The following is a 22394-nucleotide window of genomic DNA, read 5'->3' on the forward strand; positions in this document are numbered from 1 at the left end:
AGATGCTCTAAACAGACCGGAAGAAAGTAGCACTTCCAGAAACCTTTGCTGAGAACCAAGGCCACACATGCTCGTGACGTACCTCATAAACACAAACAAGGGCACCCATCCTGCCAGCAGAACTGGTGAGCCCTCTTTGTCTCTCGCACACAGTTCTGAGCAATACTCACTGAAACTTGATCTCTGCCTGATCCACAAAATGGGTGTCAAAGAGCCAGCGGAAGAAGAGATCCAAACTGGGGAAGGAGAACAGAGAGCAAGAATGGAACAGAGGCTTATTCTTTTGCAAGGAAACTTATGCAGGACCCCCAGGCCACTAGTCTAGCCCCCTAAAGGTTGGGGCTATGCCAGCAGGACCACCATGCCAGCTTCACCAGTGTGTCTGTGCATTCCCAGCTTCAGAGTACGTTGCCCTAGCCTGTACATGGAAGCTATAGCGATGCTGGTGCTGGGGGGGAGGGGAGGATCTGCTCCACCACCACAGCCGCTGCTGGTACTGTAGCCTTTAGGATTTTTGTTGTGTAGCCCCAAGGCCCCTGTGATTTGCCCCTCTCCGGACCTTCATACACACTGCCCTCTTATACAGATATACCACCTACTACTTGGTCTCTACTTTCTCATGAAAATCAAAATGCCCGAGAAAGCATTTATTTTGCTTTAGAAAGGAAGAATGGAGTGCCAAGTCAAGTCTCAATCCTAAATAAATTTACCTCTAAAGTGAGCTTAATTTTCTCTTTTGAAAGGAGTGGATTCAATTTACCTTCCTTTTATATGACAATAAGCTTAATATCAGCAAATCACTTAAAAAACAAGGTTTTATGTGGTAATTTGAGCTACCACATGGAAAACACACTTGTGCAGATCTCCCCCAAATCTCAAGTGTTGCTGATTCACTTCTGGCTTTAAATCTTGCCAACTACTTATTCAGAACTGCTGGTCTCCCTATCAGAGGGGGGCTGAACTGCAGTGTGTTCTGTGAAACAGGAAGCATGCATTCAATCTGCAAACAAAACCTTCAAGAGGCTTCACAAAAGGCCTGAACAAAGGAAGAATGATTTGTGTTTTAACATCTGCAAGTTGCTTTGTACCTGGTCAATCCAAGTGAGGGCAAGATGATAACCATAAACACCAGGAAAAAATAACACTTGTGCATTGTGATCTGATTCTCATTTGACCTAAAAGGGAAAAACAACAACAACACTTATTTATCCCACCATATTTATCCCATGGGGAGAGACAATCAGCAACGTAACAGGAGCTAGGTTAGAATTTTGTAGTAAAACTCCCGAGATGATACTACTAAAGCAACCTGATAAAAACATCCTCAGATTCAGCAATAAATATCACAGAATGTCACTGAAACACACTATGAGGTTTTGATGAAGACTTTGCATTTTTCTTTTTTTGGTTTTTGTTTAGATTGGTTTGATTTTTCTTGTTTTGTATAATGAAAAGCCTTAATAAAATCTGATTTAAATAAAGCAGCATACAGTGGTACCTCGGGTTACATACGCTTCAGGTTACATACGCTTCAGGTTACATACTCCGCTAACTCTGAAATGGTGCTTCAGGCTAAGAACTTTATTTACTTGCTGCATTTATAACCTGCCTTTCCTTCCCCTGCCCCCCCCCAAACAAATAAAATGACATACAGTGGTACCTTGGGTTACATATGCTTCAGGTTACAGACTCCACTAACCCAGAAATAGTGCTTCAGGTTAAGAACTTTGCTTCAGGATGAGAACAGAAATTGTGCTCCGGCGGCGCGGCAGCAGTAGGAGGCCCCATTAGCTAAAGTAGTGCTTCAGGTTAAGAACACTTTCAGGTTAAGTACGGACCTCCAGAACGAATTAAGTACTTAACCCGAGGTACCACTGTACATTGTTTGTAGCATAATGGTTATAGTGTTGGAATAGGACCTTGGAGGCCAGGGTTCAAATCCCTACTCAGTCATGAAGCTCACTGAATAACCTGGGGCCAATCACCGTCTCTCAGCCTAACCTACCTCACAGGGTTGTTGTGATGAAATAGGGAGGAGGGGGAGAAACATGTACACCACCTTGAGATAAAGGCAGTGTATCAATGTAATAAATAACAACAAGAACAACAACAACAACAACAATAATGAGAGTTACAAACCCTTTTATTCCAATATGAATAAATAAAATAAGCATGGGGTTCTTCTAGGGTTTACCAGGTTTTTTCTTTTAACTTAGGAAACCATGCTATTAAAACAACCAGATAAAAGGATTCCCAGATTCAGCAATGAATTTTACTGACTGTTACTGTCACAGCCAGGTAGATCCCCAGAGAAACTCTGAAAATGCGTAAAGCAACCAAATCAAACCCCTGGGGTTTGTTTCCAGCATAAAACCATTTTAAAAGTTGCGGGTGTAAGGATATGAGTTACCTCGTCCAGTGCGTTTCGAAGAAAGCAGAGTAGTACACGATGAAAGGCAGGAAGACTGAGAAAGCCCAGAGCAGCAGCGTGGGGAAGAACTGGGTGACAATAGGATTCTGGGAAATGAGATAGACAGGAGGAATAATATTACTTAATACTTTTACTGAGAATCCAGCAGCTTCTCTCTCTGCCGCACCCTGGGAAACAGGACTAAAAGCATACAACTTCTCCTTGATAGTGCATAGCCTGGGTTCCCCTCTCATTGCTGCTAATTCAGTCACTGACCGTAAGTGCGGCTTGGGGAAAAACAACGCCACATCAAAGGCAAAAAAGGATGAATGGCTGTTCTGTGCTGGGAGATTTCTGCCACAGCTCTTTTTCTAAACCAGAGGATCACCTGTGTCATTCTTCCTTCAGTGCAACGACCTATTCAGTATCGGGATGCATTGGAAGATCAAAGATGAAGATGGCAAGTACCATAGCATAGAGCACACAGCGGTCTGGCTTCCCTGCGCAGAGCAGTGCTAAAGGCTCCACTATCAGGACATTAGGCAGAGATTTTATTCCCTGTCCAACGCTTTCACAGGTACCATAATTTTTGCTCTATAAGACTCACTTTTTCCCTCCTAAAAAGTAAGGGGAAATGTGTGTGCGTCTTATGGAGCGAATGCAGGCTGCGCAGCTATCCCAGAAGCCAGAACAGCAAGAGGGATTGCTGCTTTCACTGCGTAGCGATCCCTCTTGTTGTTCTGGCTTCTGAGATTCAGAATATTTTTTTTCTTGTTTTCCTCCTCCAAAAACTAGGTGCGTCTTGTGGTCTGGTGCGTCTTATAGAGTGAAAAATATGGTATATGCTTCTCTTTTGGGGGTGGATGGGCATGGAATGGGCAAGCCCTGAAAAGAAGGGAGTGGGAATGTTACCCTCCTCATAGCTGGGCTCTAGTACCAATAAGGAAGAACCCCACAGGGGATGGCAGTGCGCACCTTGAGGCTCTCCACAGGCCGCGTGACGTTGAACATGTCCATGGTGTTGACAATGATGGCGGGCGTGGTGAGGAAGAAGAGGAGGATGAAGAGGCAGATGTTGAGCACGACAAACCGCACCCACCACGAAGCACCGCTGACGGATAAGTTCTCCCTACAAGAAAGAAAGCATGAGGAGCGTGCGGAGTGCAGGGAAGGCAGCCGGCCAAGAGGTGACAGCAGCTGCCGTCAACCTGATGCCTTCCAGATGTGTTAAGACTACAACTCCCATCAGCCCCAGCCAGCACGACTGCAGACTGAAGCACATGGAGGGCACCAGGTTAGTGAGTTAAGAAGTTCCCATCTCATAATAACACTCTTGCCCTCACTTTAGGACTTCTGCATAAATCATAATATCTAACTAGAAATATACTGATTGTGCGCAAAGTGTTTGCAACATGCTGGCTGCTGAAATTAGTGATTGTTTTAAAAAGGTAACACTGGCTTGAGGATTATTTGCTTTGTGGATGACCAATCAGTGGCACACTGTACCCACAAAAGGATGGCGTTTGCTGGATAATGCAGATGTTTGGAAGCATCTATAGATGAATGCTCACTTCAACCAGATAGGTCTGCTAGGTGGCCAAGGAGAAGGGCCATAACTCAAGTGGTGTAGCATCTGCTTTTCATGCAAAAGATCCAAGGTTCAATCTTTGGTGTCTCCAGGTAAGGTTAGGAGAAACTCCCAGTCAGTATAGACAAACTGAGCTAGATGGACTCAGTATAAGGCAGCTTTCTTTGGTCCTTGCGGAAGCTGCAAAAATCCTGTCAATATCCTCGAGAACAGTTTCCAAACCACCTTTGTGTAGTGTATTAATTGCAGTCAGCAGATGGTGCTATTGTTTCACCCAGTTCTTCCACAAGCAATGATACAAAAACAGTTAAGATTCTAAGGTGCAGTAAGAAATCAATTGCGGCATACGCTTTTGGGGGCTCGAGTCCAGTTCATCAGTTGCGTGCGGTGTAAACCCTAGTTGCAGGTATATCTACACATGGAAGGGCAGTAAGCAGTGAGATCAGAGGGAAATAAAATGCAAAAATTACAGACAGACCTCACTGCTTACAAATTCTCCAATCAACTATGTATATACATGCACTTGAGGATTATTCTTCATGCCACTGGTGAACTGGAATGTGGTCTGTAAAAGCTAATGCTGCAATAAATTAGTTAGTCTTTTGGGCACCACAAAACTGTTGTTTTTGTTGCAATGCAGAGTAACATAACTTTCCCTGTGGAAATATATTAAAAAGTCTGCCTTCTGCCACATGAATGTGTCTGAATACTAAGGTTCTCCTCTATGACTGCGTACACATCACACATTCAAAGCACATTTCATTGTGAACTGCCCTGAGATCTATGGGTAGAGGGTGGTACAACAACAACAACAACTTTGTTGCTCAAAGAATTCTGGGTATTGTAGTTTGGGAAGGCTTGCTGGGAATTTTAACTCTAAGGAATGACTGCAGTGCCCTGTGGGGGAAAGTGTGCTTTGAAGGTATAGTTGTACTCAGCCAAATTTCCCTGAGGCACTGTCTGTGGGGTAGCTCAGGACTCCATGGCTGCCATAATGACCATGGGGCTGTCCCAAATGTCATCGGCCCAACGCATGTGGCAGGCTACACTCTGAACCTTGTTTTCTCAACTGGGTAGGAAGAAGGCGATCTGAAAGTGGGAGATACTGACATCAGTCCCTTATCATGGTCAGATCACTTCCTGCTGAGATTTAGGCTTTTGGCACCTTTTACCCTCTGCAGAGATCTGCCCTTGGAGTCTAATGGATCCACCTATAGCTTACCAGAGCATAGATGACAGAAGTTAGGCTATTCTCATTTTGTATTTTTATGTTGTGAACTGCCCTGTGATCTTCAGTTGAAGGGTGGTATACGGATGTAATAAATAATAATAAATAATAATTTCCCTAGGGATTCATTTCAGCCTGTAATGTTAGTTGCCTCGATTACTGTTTTATCAATTTTGCTGAATTTTTATGTAGTGAATTTTTAACAGTGGCTACAAAAAAGCACCAGAATAACCAGACACTCTCTGGACTCACCAGCATCTTTCAACATCAGTGCCCAAAGGAACACTTACATCTCTCTCTCTTTTCTGCCTGATGTCACTGCCCGGGCCAGCCTCCCGTAACCTGATGCTGTGCTGGATGGGGCTGACAGATGTTTTCTAAAACATATTGGGAACATTAGGTTGGAGAAGGCTGGCCTAGGGTTTAAAGTGGATTTGCTAGTCTTGAAACACCCAAAAGTATAACGCGGAATCCTAAAATTTCAACATGTTGAACTTGCTCCTTGTCTTGATGCTCCCTTGAAAACCAAGATGGCAGAAGCATGGGAACTTACCAGATGATGTCGTTGGGTGCGGGGGCATAGCTGACCCCCCAGCAATGGGATTTCACCACTGTGGTAACAGAAGACTGTTGTGGATGCTTGCGACACCAGACACGGCTGTAATCCTTCAGAATACTGGGGGAGAGAAGAGGCAACAGCTGGAGGAGGGTAGTCCAATACCACTCCCATACAGAATGTAGCTCCATTTTGGACAAAAGGACTGTGGCTTCTTGGTAGTGGCGCCTGCCCTGTGGAACACTCTCCCACCAGATGTCAAGGAAATAAACAACTATCTGACATTTAGAAGACATCTGAAGGCAGCCCTGTTTAGGGAAGTTGTTTAATGTTTGATGTTTTATTGTGTTTTTAATATCCTGTTGGAAGCCGCCCAGAGTAGATGGGGAGGCCCGGCCAGATGGGCAGGGTATTAGTAATAAATGATGATGATGATGATGATGATGCAGAAGGTCCCAGGTTCAATCCCTGGCATCTCCAATAGGGTTGGGAGAGATCACTGCCCCAAACCCTGGAAAACAGCACCCAATCAGTCAATACTGAGTCAGATGGGCCAATGTTTCGCTCTGCATAAGGCAGTTTCCTATAGAGTGGTACCTCGCAAGACGAATGCCTCGTAAGACAAAAAACGCGCAAGACGAAAGGGTTTTTGTTTTTTGAGTTGCTTCGCAAGACAATTTTCCCTATGGGCTTGCTTTGCAAGACGAAAATGTCGTGCGAGTTTGTTTCCTTTTCCTTAAAACCGTTAATACCCAGGGAATCCGCGCTCCGCAAGACGAAAAAAACGCAAGACGAAACAACTCGCGGAACGAATTCCTAATGTTCCCCTTGGAGATAATCCTTTCTGACCTCAAATACGGTGTAAGTTAAGACGTTCAGTGTGAACAAACTCCTAGAGAAAATAGTAGTAGCAGGGAATACTCACGTGGCTGTCATCCTCTCATCCTGAAATGTGACAAAAGCCATGTCAAGGCGTTTTAGCGCAATCCGGCTTCGCTCCGCATTAAATTCATCTGTCAATTTCTCTTCTAGCTCCCCATAGTATTGCTCCGCATCTACCTAGCAGGGAGAAAAGGAAGCATGCTCAGTTATTGGTTCTGCTTTGAAATGCCTGTGAGAGTAAATGCAGAATGAAGTTATCATCTTCTGTCTTCACGCATTCTCTGAAAGGCTGCTGCTTCCTGAAATGCCAACTACCGCACAATTATTTTTTTTGTGAGACAGCAAGAATGATATATACTGGTTTAATCTAGGCATTTTCCATCACCAATGTAAACTGATTATACTTGATGTAATGAGGTGGAGTAAAAGTCCAAGGCCAGACTCCGCAATAAAATTGCTACCAAGCAAACATTCATCAGCTGCCAAATTCTAGCCCAGGAGTTGCAACTGGAGTGAATCAGCTGTCACAGGAAGGTGTGTGCATGCAAGTGAGAGAGATTAACTGCGTCATTCCAGCCCTTTCAGGCAGACACTACTTGAAAAAGAACAGCAACAACTATGTCAAGGAGACTATGGTCTCAGTTGGAATAACAGCTGCCAGCTAGTATTCCAGCAAGGCCTCTAGATGGTGCAAGCTGAAGCACGTCTTCCAAGATGACGTAGAACCGTGAAACAGTTTGTAAAAGTTTCAGCCCAAGCCCTGCCTTTAGTCCCAGCCTGAAATATTAGGCCCATTTTTAATTTTCACTACCTTATGTGCCTTTCTCTATATCTCTCTCCCTCAGACACACTGTCTATGGATATTCTAATGATCCCCGCTTCTGTCCCAATCTGAAATGCTGGGCCCATTTTTAACCTCATTATCCATTTCTCTATAAATTATTGTCTTCACTGCGCTTTCTCTCGGTGCTCAAACAATCCCCTTTAGTCCTAATCTGAAACATTGGGCCTTAAAAAAAAAAATCCCTCGTATGTCTGTCTTTATACAATCCTTTCTCTTATGTTCTGAACACAGAGGAAGAGAGACACAAACAAGCCTCCTCACACATTTACAAAATGTGCATGCAGAATGGGGGAAAGAGTGCCACTGGTGTGGCCCATCTCTGATTTAGGCTTAACAAAATTGTGTGAACAAAATTCACCAGGTGAAGGCCAGTTGTGTAGCAGACCAATTTCAGCTCTGTCATGAACTGGGTCCAGGGGACAGGCAAGTGCTCAAGAAAAACACACACACTCCCATTTCCAAGTTTTTCTCCCCTGTCACTGGGTGACATTTCCCTGAGGCTGCTTAAGAAAGACCTGTGTGCCCCGAGGGAAGGCAGAAGCTAGGAGACTTGGGCCAGGGAGCACTAACCATCAGCTCCTGACAGAACCATCAAGAGGTCTGAGAGAACTGTTGGAGCAGGCCTTTCCCCCACCACCTTCCCTGAGGCTGCTCAAGAAAGGCCTGCGCAGCCTGAGGGAAGGCAGGAACGAGGGAACACAAGCCAGGGAGCTTGTTGCCATCAGCTCTTGGAGAGACCTGTGCAGCCTGAGATGACTCTGTCAGTCACTCTGCGTTTTATAACATGCATTTGTTTTCATATTTCAAAACTACAAACCATGTTTGGGTGCCTTGGCGAAAAGGTGGTTTCTAGGGGGACGCATACCCCTAAACATTTTGTGAATCTAATGGAAGAAACTAATTTTTTTAAAAAATTAGTTTCTTCTCTAGCACGGTGAATCATCACCATTGAATAGCACGGTGACTGGTCAGTTTCGTTGTTACCACCTCCGACGGCAGCCTCATTTCCTGAGTCTCAGATGGAAGTGAGTGTTTAAAATGTGAAGCAATGTGGAATGTGGCTGTGTGGTGTTTTACTGTCAGCTGAGTAATATGAGGTAATGCATGTTCTTTGTACTTTTGTCCATTTATTTTTCCCAATCTGAACTATAAAATGGATATTTTCTTGAGTCAAAATGAGAGCACCCCTAAACATTTTTTTAAAAAGCACTGTATAAAAGCAATCACTCAATCAAACTTCACATGGAAATTGTCTCTAGCTTAGCTTGGTAGCCAGCAGACCAACAAAGCAACAGGGTAATGGACAATCATAAATGCCCACGGTCAGTTTCATGTGCCGGCCCTGAATTTCACTCTGTACCTCTTCAAAGCCGCAACTACGGCAACAGAAGATGCGTGAGCAGGGGTGGATCTTGATCATGATTTTCCCCTCCTTCTGAGCCTTGGTGGTGAAGTAAAGCCTCCCCTTCATTGCCTTGCGCCTGCCAGCAAAAACAAAGCAGAGCGGAAAGTTAATGAGGCTGCCCATTGAATCATTGTGTTCAGAATTACCGTATTGTTCTGTGTATAACACGCCCCCATGTATAAGACAACCCCTATTTTTTTTTGGGGGGGGTTGCCCAAAGTTGTTGAGCAGGTCAATCACACGGCCAATTGCCTCTGACAATCTCGTGCTGGCTGCTGCCACCAACTGCCCACCCACCCACCCACTGCTATCCGTGTATAAGACTCACAATTTTTGCCCATCATTTTGAAGGATAAAATATTGTCTTATACATGGAAAAATACGGTAAGTGCTTAAGTTTGAGGCTTTCAGATTCCGTACAGCAGGGGTGGGGGACCTTTTTCATCACAAGGGCCACATTCCCTTCCAGGCAACCTTCTGAGGGCCACATGACAGTGGTGAGTGGGGACAAAAGTGGGCAGAAAAATAGGTGTAAACGTTGCCTTCGTACAGCATTCTAGTGTCTCCACACCCATACATGCTCCATCCAGACAAGCAAAAGAGGCATGAAATAGTTCAAGGGCACTTTCTAGCCAGGCCAGTGAGGAGTGTGGACTGGGGGCAGTTCTCAGGGTCAGATAAAGAGGACTGGAAGGCCGCATTTAACCTCTGAGTCTAAGGTTTCCCACCCCTACAGAATTACATCCTCAGAACCTTAGTTGTGATGGAAATAACGTTGCAGTCCAGCACTTGGCATTTATATATTTATTTAAATATGCAGACAAAATACTTGTTTAAATAGGTTTCAAGGTATCACAGTGTGTGGCCTGGATCCTTTGGCTCTGTGAATGGGAACCTCCATTCATGGAAGAAGAGCTGCACTCACAGAAGAAACCCTGTCATGACCTCAAATCTCCTTTCATTCACAGAGTAAAAAGTTGTGATTTGAGGCAGTGTATTTGGAGACATATCTTGAGAGGAATTTTTTTTTAAATTGCATATTAAATGTGAGGCTTGAATGGAATTATGGCTAAAAACAGTATGTTTTAGTGACACAGACCAGAAATGGGTCTGCCCTTTAACTGTTTCCATTCCAGCTGGTCATTGTAAGTACTATTCAACATTAAGAACTGACATGTGAGTTTGCTCCCCCCCTTTCTTCCGTTCCTTTTCCCTCGCATGCTGTGCCTTTTCGATTGTAAACCTGATGGCAGAGACCATCTTGTTTTTATCAAAGGTACACCACCCTGGGAGCCTAAGTGCTCTAAGTAAAATAATAAATAAAATGCAGCAAATAATTGCCAAGATGCAAGTCTTTGTCATGTTAAAAGGATCAGACACAAGCTTCTCCCTTGTGTCTTGCGAAGTGCCTGAAGCAATTCTCAAGGCGGGGTGAGAACAATCTTGCTGGAAGGTGCTTACTACTGCACTGTAAAATTGATATCGGGATATCTGCTTAATAGAATCCAAGGAGTTTAGAAAAATCCAGGCCTTAGCAGAAAAACAACACACCCACCTCTCTGAATCCAACTTCATCAGTGTGCGAACATCAGAACAGAACTGGACACCAGTCACTGTGCAGCTTGGGTAAGCCTCACTGTTGAGAAAAGAAAATCAAGATCTTTAAGGAACATGCTCACCTGTGAAAAGGAAGTGATGGAGCTTGATCAGTCCTGCCCATCCCATCCCTGGCGTCACAAGGGAACGGAGACTGGGATGGTACCATGAAATACAAAATACCTCTTTAGAAAGCTGTTGTAGCAGTGATTGGTTAAAAATGAGACATTACCTTATGAATGTATTTATTTTATTTTTGTATATTTATATCCCACATTTCACCCATCTTGGGACCCAAGATGTTGTATAAGTGGTACGCAGGCAGTCTCCCATCCACCTTTAGTGAGTGACTATTACGAGCTAGAGAAGAAAGGGGATGTGTTTAGAGGCATGGATATCAACTTATAGTTGCACTTACTGAAAATGTTTGATGACCAGGGAGGGATCCATAATATCTTTGGGAATCCTGGTAACCATCAGGGTCCGGGCCACCTTAGGGAGAAGGGAGAAAGTCCCTGAAAAAAGGAGACACCCGAGAGCAACAGGACCAGGCTACCCCCCTCCTGCAAATAAGCAGGGTATCCAGAATTCTGTACAGATAAAGCTTAATTCTGAAATTTTGGCAAGGCATTAAGACACTATGCAAAGTGGTAAGCTGTTAAACACATATTTATGCTGCTTTATTTTATTGGTTTCTTTCGTGTGTGTTTTTTAATACTTATTGTAAGCCACCCAAATAATTTTGTTATGGGATGGCATGAAAATTAAAATAAAAGGAACCCAAGACGGAGTTCTCATTTTTGGTCCACAGCTCTCATTAAGGACACAGACACCAGACTCCAAAATTCCCCAACAGTGGATGGTTACCTGACTGAAACATACTGGGATCCATTCTCTCTTTAAAAAACTTTTGAATTAAATTAACTTTCCCACCTGCAGCTAGTTCATAACATTAAGAAAGATTTTACAAATATTGTTTATACAGGAGTCTTTCCTACAGAAGACGCTTGCCTCATTGGTTTTCTGAGCAATTTGCGAAAGGCCACCTAGTAAATTAGTTTACAGCTGGCTTGGGATTTCAACCCACCTCCTTCCAGAGCATTCTAACCATACCAGTGTGAACTTCTTGAAACCAGCTTTGGACCCAAGGATCTCCCTTAGTAAAGGACAATGAAAACACCTCATTGCCCAGAGTTTCTCTGAAAGGGCAGAAGGGGAAGGCGTGAATGGGGCTACTGAATTTCTTACCTTCTCATTCTCTTTGTATTCAAGTTGGATGGAGTGATGAGCCATGCAGAGCACAGTGATGATGAAATAGAGGAGGGCAAAGATGCTGTGCAGCCACAGGAGACGGTCACTACAGGAGACAAAAGGAAATACATTTTTTTCAAACAGGAAATACAAGGGATCTTGGCTAGAATATAAGGAAGCCACAACCGTTTCCTGAGGAACACCTAGAATTCCTCATTATGGGATGTAGGCAACAACTTCCACCCTCACATAACAATATCACAGTTTCATGGAGAGAGGGCTAGCCCAGAAGTACCCCAAATTACCCCTGCGTTTTTACACATACAAAAAGCTTCCCAATAGTTGTAAAAGAAAGAACCAAGTAGAACCTTAGTTCCTGGATCTTTGTTACCCTACGCATTGAGATCATCACAGAGTCATGCATGTTGGAGACGGAAATATGGGAAACAGGTCAAGGACCAACAGTAGATGAGAAGGTAGAAAACTGCACAGTGCGTAAAAACAGGGACTCTGAATTTGTTGCCATGAGGTTGTAGCAATGTTCAAAAGAATTCTTGCAGCCAGTGACCAACCCTGGCGGATTTGATATTATTCCCTTCTCCCCCTGCCCCCCATATTTGCTTTGCTGTAGAGGATAAAAACATTTCCTGTTTGTGGCTTCCACCAAAAACTTATTGCTCATACCAACTGCACAGACCAGGTACATACATGGGTACACATGCATAAGGTAAAGGTAAATGACCCCTGGACGGTTAACTCCAGTCAAATTCAGCTATGGGGTGTGGCGCTCAATTCCACTTTCAGGCTGAGTGAGGGAGCCGGCGTTTGTCCACAGACAGCTTTCCAGGTCATGTGGCCAACATGACTAAAACACTTCTGGCACAACGGGACACTGTGATGACTGCCAGAGTGCACAGAAACGCCGCTTACCTTCCTGCCACAGCGGTACCTATTTATCTACTTGCACTGGTGTGCTTTTGAACTGCTAGGTTGGCAGAAGCAGGGGCAGAGCAACGGGAGCTCACCACTGTCACGCGGATTCGAACCACCGACCTTCCGATCGGCAAGCCCAAGAGGCTTGGTGGTTTAGACCACAGCGCCACCTGCTCCCCTCCACATACCACTAATCCACTGCAATACTAAATGAAACAGGTATGTGCTAAAAGCTTAGGCTTAAAAACAAAACGCCCACAAATTGGGGTGGGTGGGTTAATACTAAAAAATATGGAGGTGATCCAATTATGTGTGCCCATTCAGAGTTGCTTCATTTTTTAAGCGGGGATAATCACAACCGTATACCGTACCTTTCTCTCTATAACACACAGATTTTTTCTCCTAAAAAGTAAGGGGAAATGTCTGTGCGTGTTATTGAGCGAATGTGTGGTCCCTGGAGCCGACTGGCCCGAGTGCAGGGGCAAAAATCCAATTGCGCGCGTCAGGGAGGAGGGAGCTCCGTGAGAGAGGAAGCTGTTGCTTTCCTGCATTCTGCCTCAGGGTCTTACTGCCCACCCTCTTCTGTTTCGGTTGCTGTTTGCTCAAACGGAACAAAGAGCAGGCAAATCCCCTCCCCTCCAGGCAAGCAGAGGGGAAAGGAAAGGATCGCGTCCTTCCTTCTAATTCCTCTCCGTGCTCCGGTGCTGCTGCATTCAGGGATGCATTTTAGGGACTCGCAGGCAGCCGGAAAACATGCAGGTGGGAGAGAGAGAGAGGGCTGGCTTGGGTGGGTGGGTGGGGGAAAACTTTTGCCTTCCTTTCCTCCCTCCCGTTAAACCCCTCTCCTGCATTCTTAGCCAGCTGCTTCTCTGCACACCCCTCTTGTGCTCCTTGTCCCTTCTGTGTTTTTCCTTCCCTCCCCACTTAAAACGTGGTTACGAAGCACGGATCCACATGGCTCCTCAGGATCTTTGCATTGGGTCACCCCAAATTCACCATCAGATCACAGAGCATGTCCATGGCTGCAGCCTGCACCAAAAAAATCACGCACCCACTGTAGCCTGGGGCCACAATGGTGCAAAAACGTGGTTACAAAGCACAGATCCACAGGGATTCTCAGGATTTTTGCATTGGGCTACCCCAAACTCACCATCAGATCACATGTCTGTGGCCACAGCATGAGGCACAAAAATGATACATCCACTGTTTCATTCAGAACCCCCCCCCCCCGTTTTCCTCCTCTAAAAATGATGTGCGTATTATGGTCAAGTGCGTGTTAAAGAGCGAAAAATACGGTACCTTCCTGCCACTGCAGTACCTATTTATCTGCTTGCACTGATATGCTTTTGAACTGCTAGGTTGGCAGATGCTGGGACAGAGCAATGGGAGCTCACCCCGTCGCGTGGATTCAAACTGCCGACCTTACAATCGGCAAGCCCAAAAGGCTCAGTGGTTTAGACCACAGCAGCCACCTTACCACATGCATACACACACAGGGATTATAATGTCAAGAAAAATGGATCCAGGACATGCTGATGAAGGACTCTTGGTGTGTAAATGGTCCTCATTTGTTCCCAACGGTCATCACTACAAGCAGCAAAAACAACAGAACTCTGAGGAAAAGAAATCACGTACTCTTTGGGGACATTCGCAATTGTGGTTCGGCCAAAATTAGCTGGATGCTTCCCTGAGAGAGAGAGAGAGAGAGAGAGAGAGAGATGAGTTGTCACAGACACCAGAGGGCACTGTCACAAGAGGTGCCTTTAAAGAAATCCCCTCATTTCCACAGCCATGCCTCCAACATTATGCAAACAGCAGCATTTTGGGGCTCTTAGTACAAGGATGGTGACAAGGGTCCCTCAGGCCTGGGGTCCGAATGCAGCTCTCTCGGCACACACCACTAATTACATTGTGGGAGAGCAACTGGAGGGGTTTCTGTGCCCTGCCCTGGCGCAGTCTACGTACCCAAGAGATCCCCAGAGAAGTTGACAGGGAGGACCACAGCCACTGAGAGCACGCAGATGATCAGAAGCAGCACCAAGACATGCCGCTGGAAGGAGAGGTAGGTGGTGGCATCGATTCCACACTTGCTTTGGATTTCCTCATCCCTTAGAGAGAGAGAAAGAGAGAGAGAGAGAGAGAGAGAGAGAGAGAGAGAGAGAGATAGAGATATGAAGGCATGTCAGCACAGAGCCACAAAATCCCATCTGTTTCCCCTCCTTTCCTTTCTTGAGAGAAAGAAAACATCAAAACAACAGAGATCATCACATTCTCAAGTCCAATGCAAAATGGACGACTAAGCAGTGGCTTTACAACCATGTTTGATAGGGATTCGTGTCCACACATCTAGCGGAGTAAAATGGCTGACGGAAAACGGCAACGGTGTTAGAATTTAATTACATAAAAAGTTGGAATAAGACATGTAATAGTCATCACCCAAAGGTAGCATGTACTCACTTCATCTGGTAGACTGACAGGAGCCAGGAACAGAATCCCTAGAATGGAAGTTGGAGAAACAGAATGAGCTAGTTGACTGATATCAATTAGGCAAGAACCGCTGATCTATTGATGTTCCTACCAATCTCCAAAAATTAGGGCTATGTCTGCATTTGCAACTGTGTTGGAATTATATGGTGCAGATCAATGTAACTGAGCATGATCCTAGATAAACGTTAAGAGAAAGAACACACAAGTAAGTGCCCTTTGCTTTCCCTGTGCATTTTCACAGAAAAACCCACTACAGTACTAGTCACTGTCAAAGGCAGTAGACTTGGAGAGATGGACCATTTGTCTGATGCAGCTTGGCTCTTAATAAATAAATAATAATTAGTATTATTTGTTATTTATACCCCACCCATCTGGCTGGGTTTCCCCAGTCACTCTGGGCAGTTCTCAACAGAATATTAAAAACATGATAAAACACCAAAAATTAAAGCTTTCCTAAACAGGGCTGCCTTCAGATGTCTTCTAAAAGTCAGATGGTTTATTTCATTGACATCTGGTGGCAGGGCATTCCACAGGGCGGGGCCACTACCGAGAAGGCCTTCTGCCTTGTTCCCTGTAACCTCACTTCTCACAGTGAGGGAATCGCCAGAAGACCCTTGGAGCTGGACCTCAGTGTCTAGGCAGAACGATGGGGGTGGAGACGCTCCTTCAGGTATACAGGACCGAGGCCGTTTAGGGCTTTAAAGGTCAGCACCAACACTTTGAATTGTGCTCAGAAATGTACTGGGAGCCAATGTTTCACTGTTACGTTCCAGATAAGAACAATGTAATCCGATGAACAGTTTTTCAGAAAATGGCAGGATTAGAAGTAGTGAAAGCAATTCATGAAGATCATTAGGCTACCATGCATCACCTCCTATTTGTCTGCCTTATGATGAATAATATCATAGCATAATTGGCGGGTTTCCAGAAAAGCACTATTCACTCTGAAAACATTAGTCATCTCTACTCCCCCCACCCTTTCTTGAATGTCTGGTTGACCCAATTTACATACAGTGACAGAAGCTCCTTTCATCAGAGTGCAGCTCCATCCTACTTTCCCCACTTAAGCTTACCACATCTGTGTTGTCAGCGTCCAGTGGGCTGGTCTCTGATGGGGATTTCTCCTTTTCACTTTGCTCCCCATAGAAGAGTGATGTGAGGCTTCATGTATCCAGCAAGAGAGGCAGAAAGAAAGAGCATGTGGTTGGGAGAAGCACAGAGGGAGCAAAGAAGAAGAGAAGAGAGGAGGTCAGGATGGATGAGAGTTGGGGAAGAAGAAAAAGGAAAGAGGAGAAAGAAAAACATTATTCTGATCAGACCAACTGTTAAGTGTCTTCACCCACAACCCAGGAAAGCAGAGAGGACCGCAAGAGGAAGGGTGAGAGAGAAAGACAAAGGGGGTGGGCATTTTTAAGCTGCACCAACAGCACTCCATAGTTATGTTAAAGCTCCAGAAAGCCAATAGGGATCAAGTGTCTCCTCTTCTCCAATGAATGAAGCAGTTTCAGTTTCACAAGTACTGTTGTGTACTGACTTGAAGGGGAAGGAGGCTCCCTGGAAGCCAATAGCAGAAACATCTTAAATGAAATGAACTGTGGCTGTACATATCCACATAGGCCACATACTTTTGACTGCATGGAATCAGTCAATTAAACTATTAGAACATGTTGCATTGCCCCAACCCTGCTTTCTCCTAGCAAAAGAGCCTCCTAAGTTCAAAGTGTGTGGGGCAAGGGAGAGGTTTGTGTAGGTGGAACAGAAAAAATTTGTTTGTATGAGTTTGGGGTTCTGCAAAAGCCATGGACTTCTTTAGCTGTCAGACCACCAACTCGATCCTTTTGACAATATTTGATAAATATTTGATAATATTTATCACGCCAATGTACCAGGCCCTTATTGAGCAGCTAGAAGCTCAGGGCTCTCGGAGACCCTCTTGGTGCAAAGCAGATGTTCTATGCCCTTCAATTCTCCATCCCCTGAATTCAGCCTGGATTCTGCTACCACAGGGAGCAAGCATTTTCCTCCATTTCTTTTTCACTATTAGAGGTTATAGTGGTTATGGATGGCTGCACAGTTCCTGCCTCTGCTCCAGGAAAGTGACATCATTGAATCTGTTACATCATCACAGATAAGACCTCACTAATCCAGCACAGAGCCAATGTTTCCAGTACTGGGATGAGGAAAGAAAATTCCCTGTGAAAAGGAAATTGGGCAAGGACAGAAGTTTGGGGGGGGATATAGCAGGACTTTGCTTCCTCCTGCTGCTGCTGGTCAACCTACTGAGCACTCTAAATGAACACATATAACCAGCAAGGCACTGAGCTCTGCTCAGTGATTTTCCTGGCAAACCAGAATGGTGGGGGTTCTTTAAGACTGTGAATTTTGACTCCCACCCACTTCCAATGTCCATATCAACAGCCACTCTTTCCCAGGACTGCGGTTGGAGATCTAAAGTTCATGGGGGGGAAATCTGATTTGAATAAAAACTTACCTCAGCTTCTTTGCTATTACTATCTAGGAAAGGAGCACTATAAAGGGAAGGGATAAATAACACCCAGAGCCAAATCAAACTACCAGTGGAAAGTGACAGACCCTTTAGATGAAGATGCAGCAGAAATAATCTCAAGTGACATTAGAACAGGAATCCTGGATCAGAAATTCAACAATGGTTATTTCAGAGCTGTGGTGTCTGAAATAAGGGATGCCCACTGTATACAATGGAAGTGTGTCATTTTAGAATGGAGGATAGCACTTGAAATCAACTAAAATCAGGAACCACAACGTTAGTGTGATATTGTAAAAAACAAATTTGAAAGTGTCAGGTATTGACTTTGACCGTTTTCTGTGCCCCACACGTGTAAACAGACCAGAAGTAATTTTTTTCACCTCCTGATTGGGAACAAAACCATAACCAAACAATCCCACCATCACCAGATAGCCAACATCCCAGAGAGTAAGGATCAGGGGAACTTTCTAGAAGAGAGTGACCAGAAGCTATTCCATGCCATTTGAGTATAATCCCTACAGGGAATGTCTTGTGAAGGAAAGGAAAGCTACTGTAAGATGAAGATTAGGTGGGTCCATTTCAATTTTCTATTTTTTAAAAAAAACTCCACTAGGTTGGCGTGAGGCTTAGTCCTACTCAAAGCTCACTGAAACATAAAATTACTGAAGTCAATGGGTTTACTCTGAGTAGGAATAAGTCCTAATCCAGCTCAATGAAGGAAAGGCAAACTAATCTGATTTGAAACTTGTTAATACATTTCTTGGAATTCTCTTTCACCTGTATAGGTTCAGGTGATTTGTACAAGAAAAATAAGATACCCACTGCCTCCAATGGATTTTTTAAAAGGTTCCCTCAAGGATAGGGAGCCCCAAGTACAGGCAGGGAAACACAACATTGTTCCTTTTCACTGTGAGAAATTCAGGTGAGAAAGTGAGGTAATTTTGGGAAAGTCGTCTGCCCCTTGTGGGGGCTGGACCAAGCTGTCCTTTAAAAGAAGTGGGGATTCCTTTCTTTCACAAGAATTCCTATCTTCCCAATCTTTCAGTCCCATTGTCACCATCATATCATTACTCATAGGAGTTCCATGTGCTTGGAGGAAAACGGCTGATTTAAAAAAAAGCGGGAGGGGTGGTAGGAGAGAAATCATAACAATAATTAGATCCAATAATAATAAACAACAACCGCTACTACTTCGGATTCACACAGTACTTCTAAACTGCTTCAAGCAACGTTATCAAAGGCGATAGGCAAGAGTTCTAAAACACAATGGAGGTAGCTTTTGTTTATTCTGCTCAACAAACATAAAATGTCAAAGCACTGCACTTAACACAAGAAAATACAGATAACGAAAATACTATGTCTATCCACCATATTTTTCGCTCTATAAGACACACTTTTTCCCTCCTAAAAAGTAAGGGGAAATGTGTGTGCGTCTTATGGAGCGAATGCAGGCTACGTGGCTATCCCAGAAGCCAGAACAGTGAGAGGGATCACTGTGCAGCGCTCCCTCTTGCTGTTCTAGCTTCTGGCTTAGCCACTCTGTCCCTTCCCCCACCTCTCGGAAAAGCCCCCAAGAGCCGAGCCGAGCCGAGTGTGGCTTTTCCCCGAGGAGGGAGAAGGGCAGCCCGTTGGGGAAAAACCTGCAAGCGCCACACACATGCTCCTCGCAGCTCGTGAAAGGGAGCGCTGAGCAGAGCCTGGGATGCATACAGGCTCTGCTCAGCGCTCCCTTTAAAGAATATTTTTTTTCTTGCATCCCCCCTCTAAAAACTAGGTGCGGCTTATGGTCAGGTGCGTCTTATGGAGCAAAAATTTTGGTATCTATCTATCTATCATCTATCTATCTATCATCTATCTATCTATATCTATATCTATCTATCTATCTATCTATCTATCTATCTATCTATCTATCTATCTATCATCTATCTCTATCTATCTATCTATCTATCTATCTATCTATCTATCTATCTATCTGTCTATCTATCTAATCTATCATCTATCTACCTATCATCTATCTCAACTGGCTGCATTCAACAAACCTGGTGCACAAGTAGAAGCCAGGACAAGGGTTTCTGCTAGTGCAACAGGGCTTTCTCCCCTCCCCTCTCCTCACACTTCCCCCAAATCCACCCTGGAGGGTTGGCAGAGCCACACTCCCCTCAAACAGTGAGCAGGGAGAGGGAAGGGGAGACCATTCTGTCTGGCAAGCAGAAATGTTTGCGCTGACAGAACGATCAAAATAGTGTGTTGCTGAATTCCTCCTGCTGTGCTGCATTCTGAGGTTTCTGCCGTCAGAGCAGTGAACACATGCTCATGTGCACTAGAAAACTTTGTTTCCTTGGTACGAAAGCTGACTTGATTCGGGTTCTATGCATGTTGTACAGCAGGCACCGGAGGGACCCCTTCAATCATTCTTACACTCCCTCAGCCATGCAGATTCTAGGACATCTTTGCCCACTGGGATCCCATCTTGGGGCTGCTGCTGGTCGCTGCCCTTGTTGCCAGCCCAGCAGCACCAGTCAACATTTCCTGGGGTTCTTATTTTGGGTAACAGACTGCCCTCCTATTGTTCTCCATCCTTTTAGGAAAGCTGAATTCTTACCTGTCATTGTCCATAAGCAAGGCCAGGCGCCCATAGTCCCAAGCTGCTTTCCGAAGGCAGGAGAAGACCAGGAGGAGGAACTGGAGGAGACAGAAAAGCAACAGCTTAGGGGACCCTCTTCATGGGACTGAGAGGAGCTCACCATTAAGAAGTGTCCTTCCCCTTTATCTATGGCCTCACATTGTGACAGAAGTCTGGTTTTCTTTTTTAACCTATAAAGCCTTAAATGGCTCAGGATTACAATACTTCAGGGACAGCCTCTCCTCATATGAACCAACCCAGACCCAGCAGCCATCATCTGAGGCCCTTCTTTGTGTGCCCGCTCTATGTAAGGTCCAGAATGTGGCAACACAAGAACTGGTCTTGGTGGCTCACCCCAGGAAGGCTCACCTGGTTCCTTCATTATGTTTCTTTAGGCACCAGACAAAACCAGGCCTTTGGTGTTTAACTACGTGTGGCCTTTTAGAAAAGGGTAATAATAATATTAAAATACAGCAATGCACCAAACATTAAAAGCTTCCCTAAACAGGGCTGCCTTCAGATGTCTTCTAAAAGTCTGGTCGTTGTTCTCTTTGACATCTGGTGGGAGGGTGTTCCACAGGGCGGGTGCCACTACCGAGAAGGCCCTCTACCTGGTTCCCTGTAACTTGGCTTCTTGCAGTGAGGGAACCACCAGAAGGCCCTTGGCGCTGGACCTCAGTGTCCGGGTAGATGTGAGATGTTTTAAACATATTTCTTTTTCCTCTTGTTTTTAATGTATCTATGGGCTGGGTTTTTTTTTTTGTAAGTCGCTTTGTGTTGTCGCAAGATAAAGCAACCAAGAAATCCAATAAATAATAATAATAATAAACCTTGTATGCAGTCATCCACATAGCAACAAAACAAACTTGGAAAATCTTTTCCATTACAAATTCAGCTCACATCCACAGGGTATATTTCAGTCTTAAGTGTTAAGATAATTTCTCAATAGTTGCTGAGACTGAGGGGAGGTTACTGTACTATTTTTAATAAACGATATAAATCAAGACCCTACAGAGTCAAACCCATCTTTCTTTTGTGTTTCCTCTTATCACCTCCCATGGTGAGTTAAGTGTTCCATAAGTGCTATATTCCACACATATTAGGTCCGTGTTTCTGTGGTGGGAGGGGGTGGTCCCCACCACCACCAGCATTTGTCTTGCTGAACACTTCTGCTTTCACACATTTTGGTATTTTGTTAAAGGGCAGCACAAGTTGTTAGCTAAACAAAAAATCATGCCCAAACCTGCATTTGCTGAGATACTGTGAAAGTGAGACGGGAGAATGAATGGCCAGGAAGGAAGAGGGAGTGTTTAACCTTTATCATGCCTGCTGGTCTTCCCTTGCAAAGCACACAAACACTCAAGCCAATTTTCCCTTTTAAGTTGACTCCTGGACTTGGAAAAGGCGAAAAATATGGAGGAGGGACTAAACATTTCCTACCCAACTTGCAGTTTCCCCAGCAAGTCTCCCACCACTACACAACGTTAGTGGTATAAGGCTAACTCGGGGCTGGGGGTTCGGTTTTATGTTGTAACATGCAGCTGCACCTTAGGCTTTATCAGAAAGAAGCAACCTTCTTTAGAAGCAGAATAACATGAACTGTGTACAGCAGTGTCATCAATTATCAAGCGTTATTCTACATACAGCGGCACTGATAACATGGCAAACTCAGGATGGAGAAACATCTGCATATGACTTTTTAAGGTAAGCTATTATCAGCGTGGAACGTTTTTAGTGTGTTCTCTTCTAACCACTTCCCTTTTTGGAAACAAGACAGTGATTTGTATTTTTGGAAACAATAACAAAAGAAAAGCCTGCTGGATCAGGCCAAGAGCCCATCAAGTCCAGCATCCTGTTCTCACAGTGGCCAACCAGGTGCCTGAGGGAAACCAGGAGCAAAACATGAGAGCAACAGCTAATGTTTCCAGAAACTGGTAGTCAGAGGCATATTGACTCTGACACTGGAGGCAAATTATAAAAAGGTAAAGAGGTAAACGACCCCTGGAGGGTTAAGTCCAGTCAAAGGCGACTATGGGGTTGTGGCGCTCATCTCACTTTCAGGCGGAGGGAACTGGTGTTTGTCCA

The 22394-nt window shown here is 44.6% G+C and overlaps 1 protein-coding gene and 1 long non-coding RNA gene across 14 annotated transcripts in view; one reads left to right on the forward strand and one right to left on the reverse strand.

The window, feature by feature from the left end:
- TMEM63C (transmembrane protein 63C) overlaps nt 1-22394 on the reverse strand; it is a 69614-nt gene that overhangs the window by 10722 nt on the left and 36498 nt on the right. For 9 of the 13 annotated variants that reach the window (XM_083732948.1, XM_083732947.1, XM_083732945.1 and 6 more), the window contains 15 exons: nt 20289-20368; nt 16254-16341; nt 15151-15188; nt 14659-14801; nt 14329-14380; nt 11758-11866; nt 10928-11001; nt 10469-10549; nt 8869-8989; nt 6708-6841; nt 5780-5902; nt 3386-3539; nt 2411-2517; nt 1089-1175; nt 171-236 (listed from right to left, as the gene is read on the reverse strand). In XM_083732948.1, coding sequence (XP_083589074.1) covers nt 171-236; nt 1089-1175; nt 2411-2517; nt 3386-3539; nt 5780-5902; nt 6708-6841; nt 8869-8989; nt 10469-10549; nt 10928-11001; nt 11758-11866; nt 14329-14380; nt 14659-14801; nt 15151-15188; nt 16254-16341; nt 20289-20368 — 1457 coding nt within the window. Of the gene's footprint in view, nt 1-170; nt 237-1088; nt 1176-2410; nt 2518-3385; nt 3540-5779; nt 5903-6707; nt 6842-8868; nt 8990-10468; nt 10550-10927; nt 11002-11757; nt 11867-14328; nt 14381-14658; nt 14802-15150; nt 15189-16253; nt 16342-18757; nt 18791-20288; nt 20369-22394 lie in introns of all 13 variants that reach the window. The other 4 variants (XM_083732942.1, XM_083732937.1, XM_083732944.1 and 1 more) reach the window with 1 other exon arrangement.
- On the forward strand, nt 6850-10523 carry LOC310844831. Its single transcript, XR_014564343.1, has 3 exons — nt 6850-8106; nt 8427-8605; nt 10416-10523. It is a non-coding gene; the product is annotated as an uncharacterized lncRNA (long non-coding RNA).

Source organism: Podarcis gaigeae (genome assembly GCF_964106915.1).
Source record: "Podarcis gaigeae genome assembly, chromosome: 1".
Classification (NCBI taxonomy): domain Eukaryota; kingdom Metazoa; phylum Chordata; class Lepidosauria; order Squamata; family Lacertidae; genus Podarcis; species Podarcis gaigeae.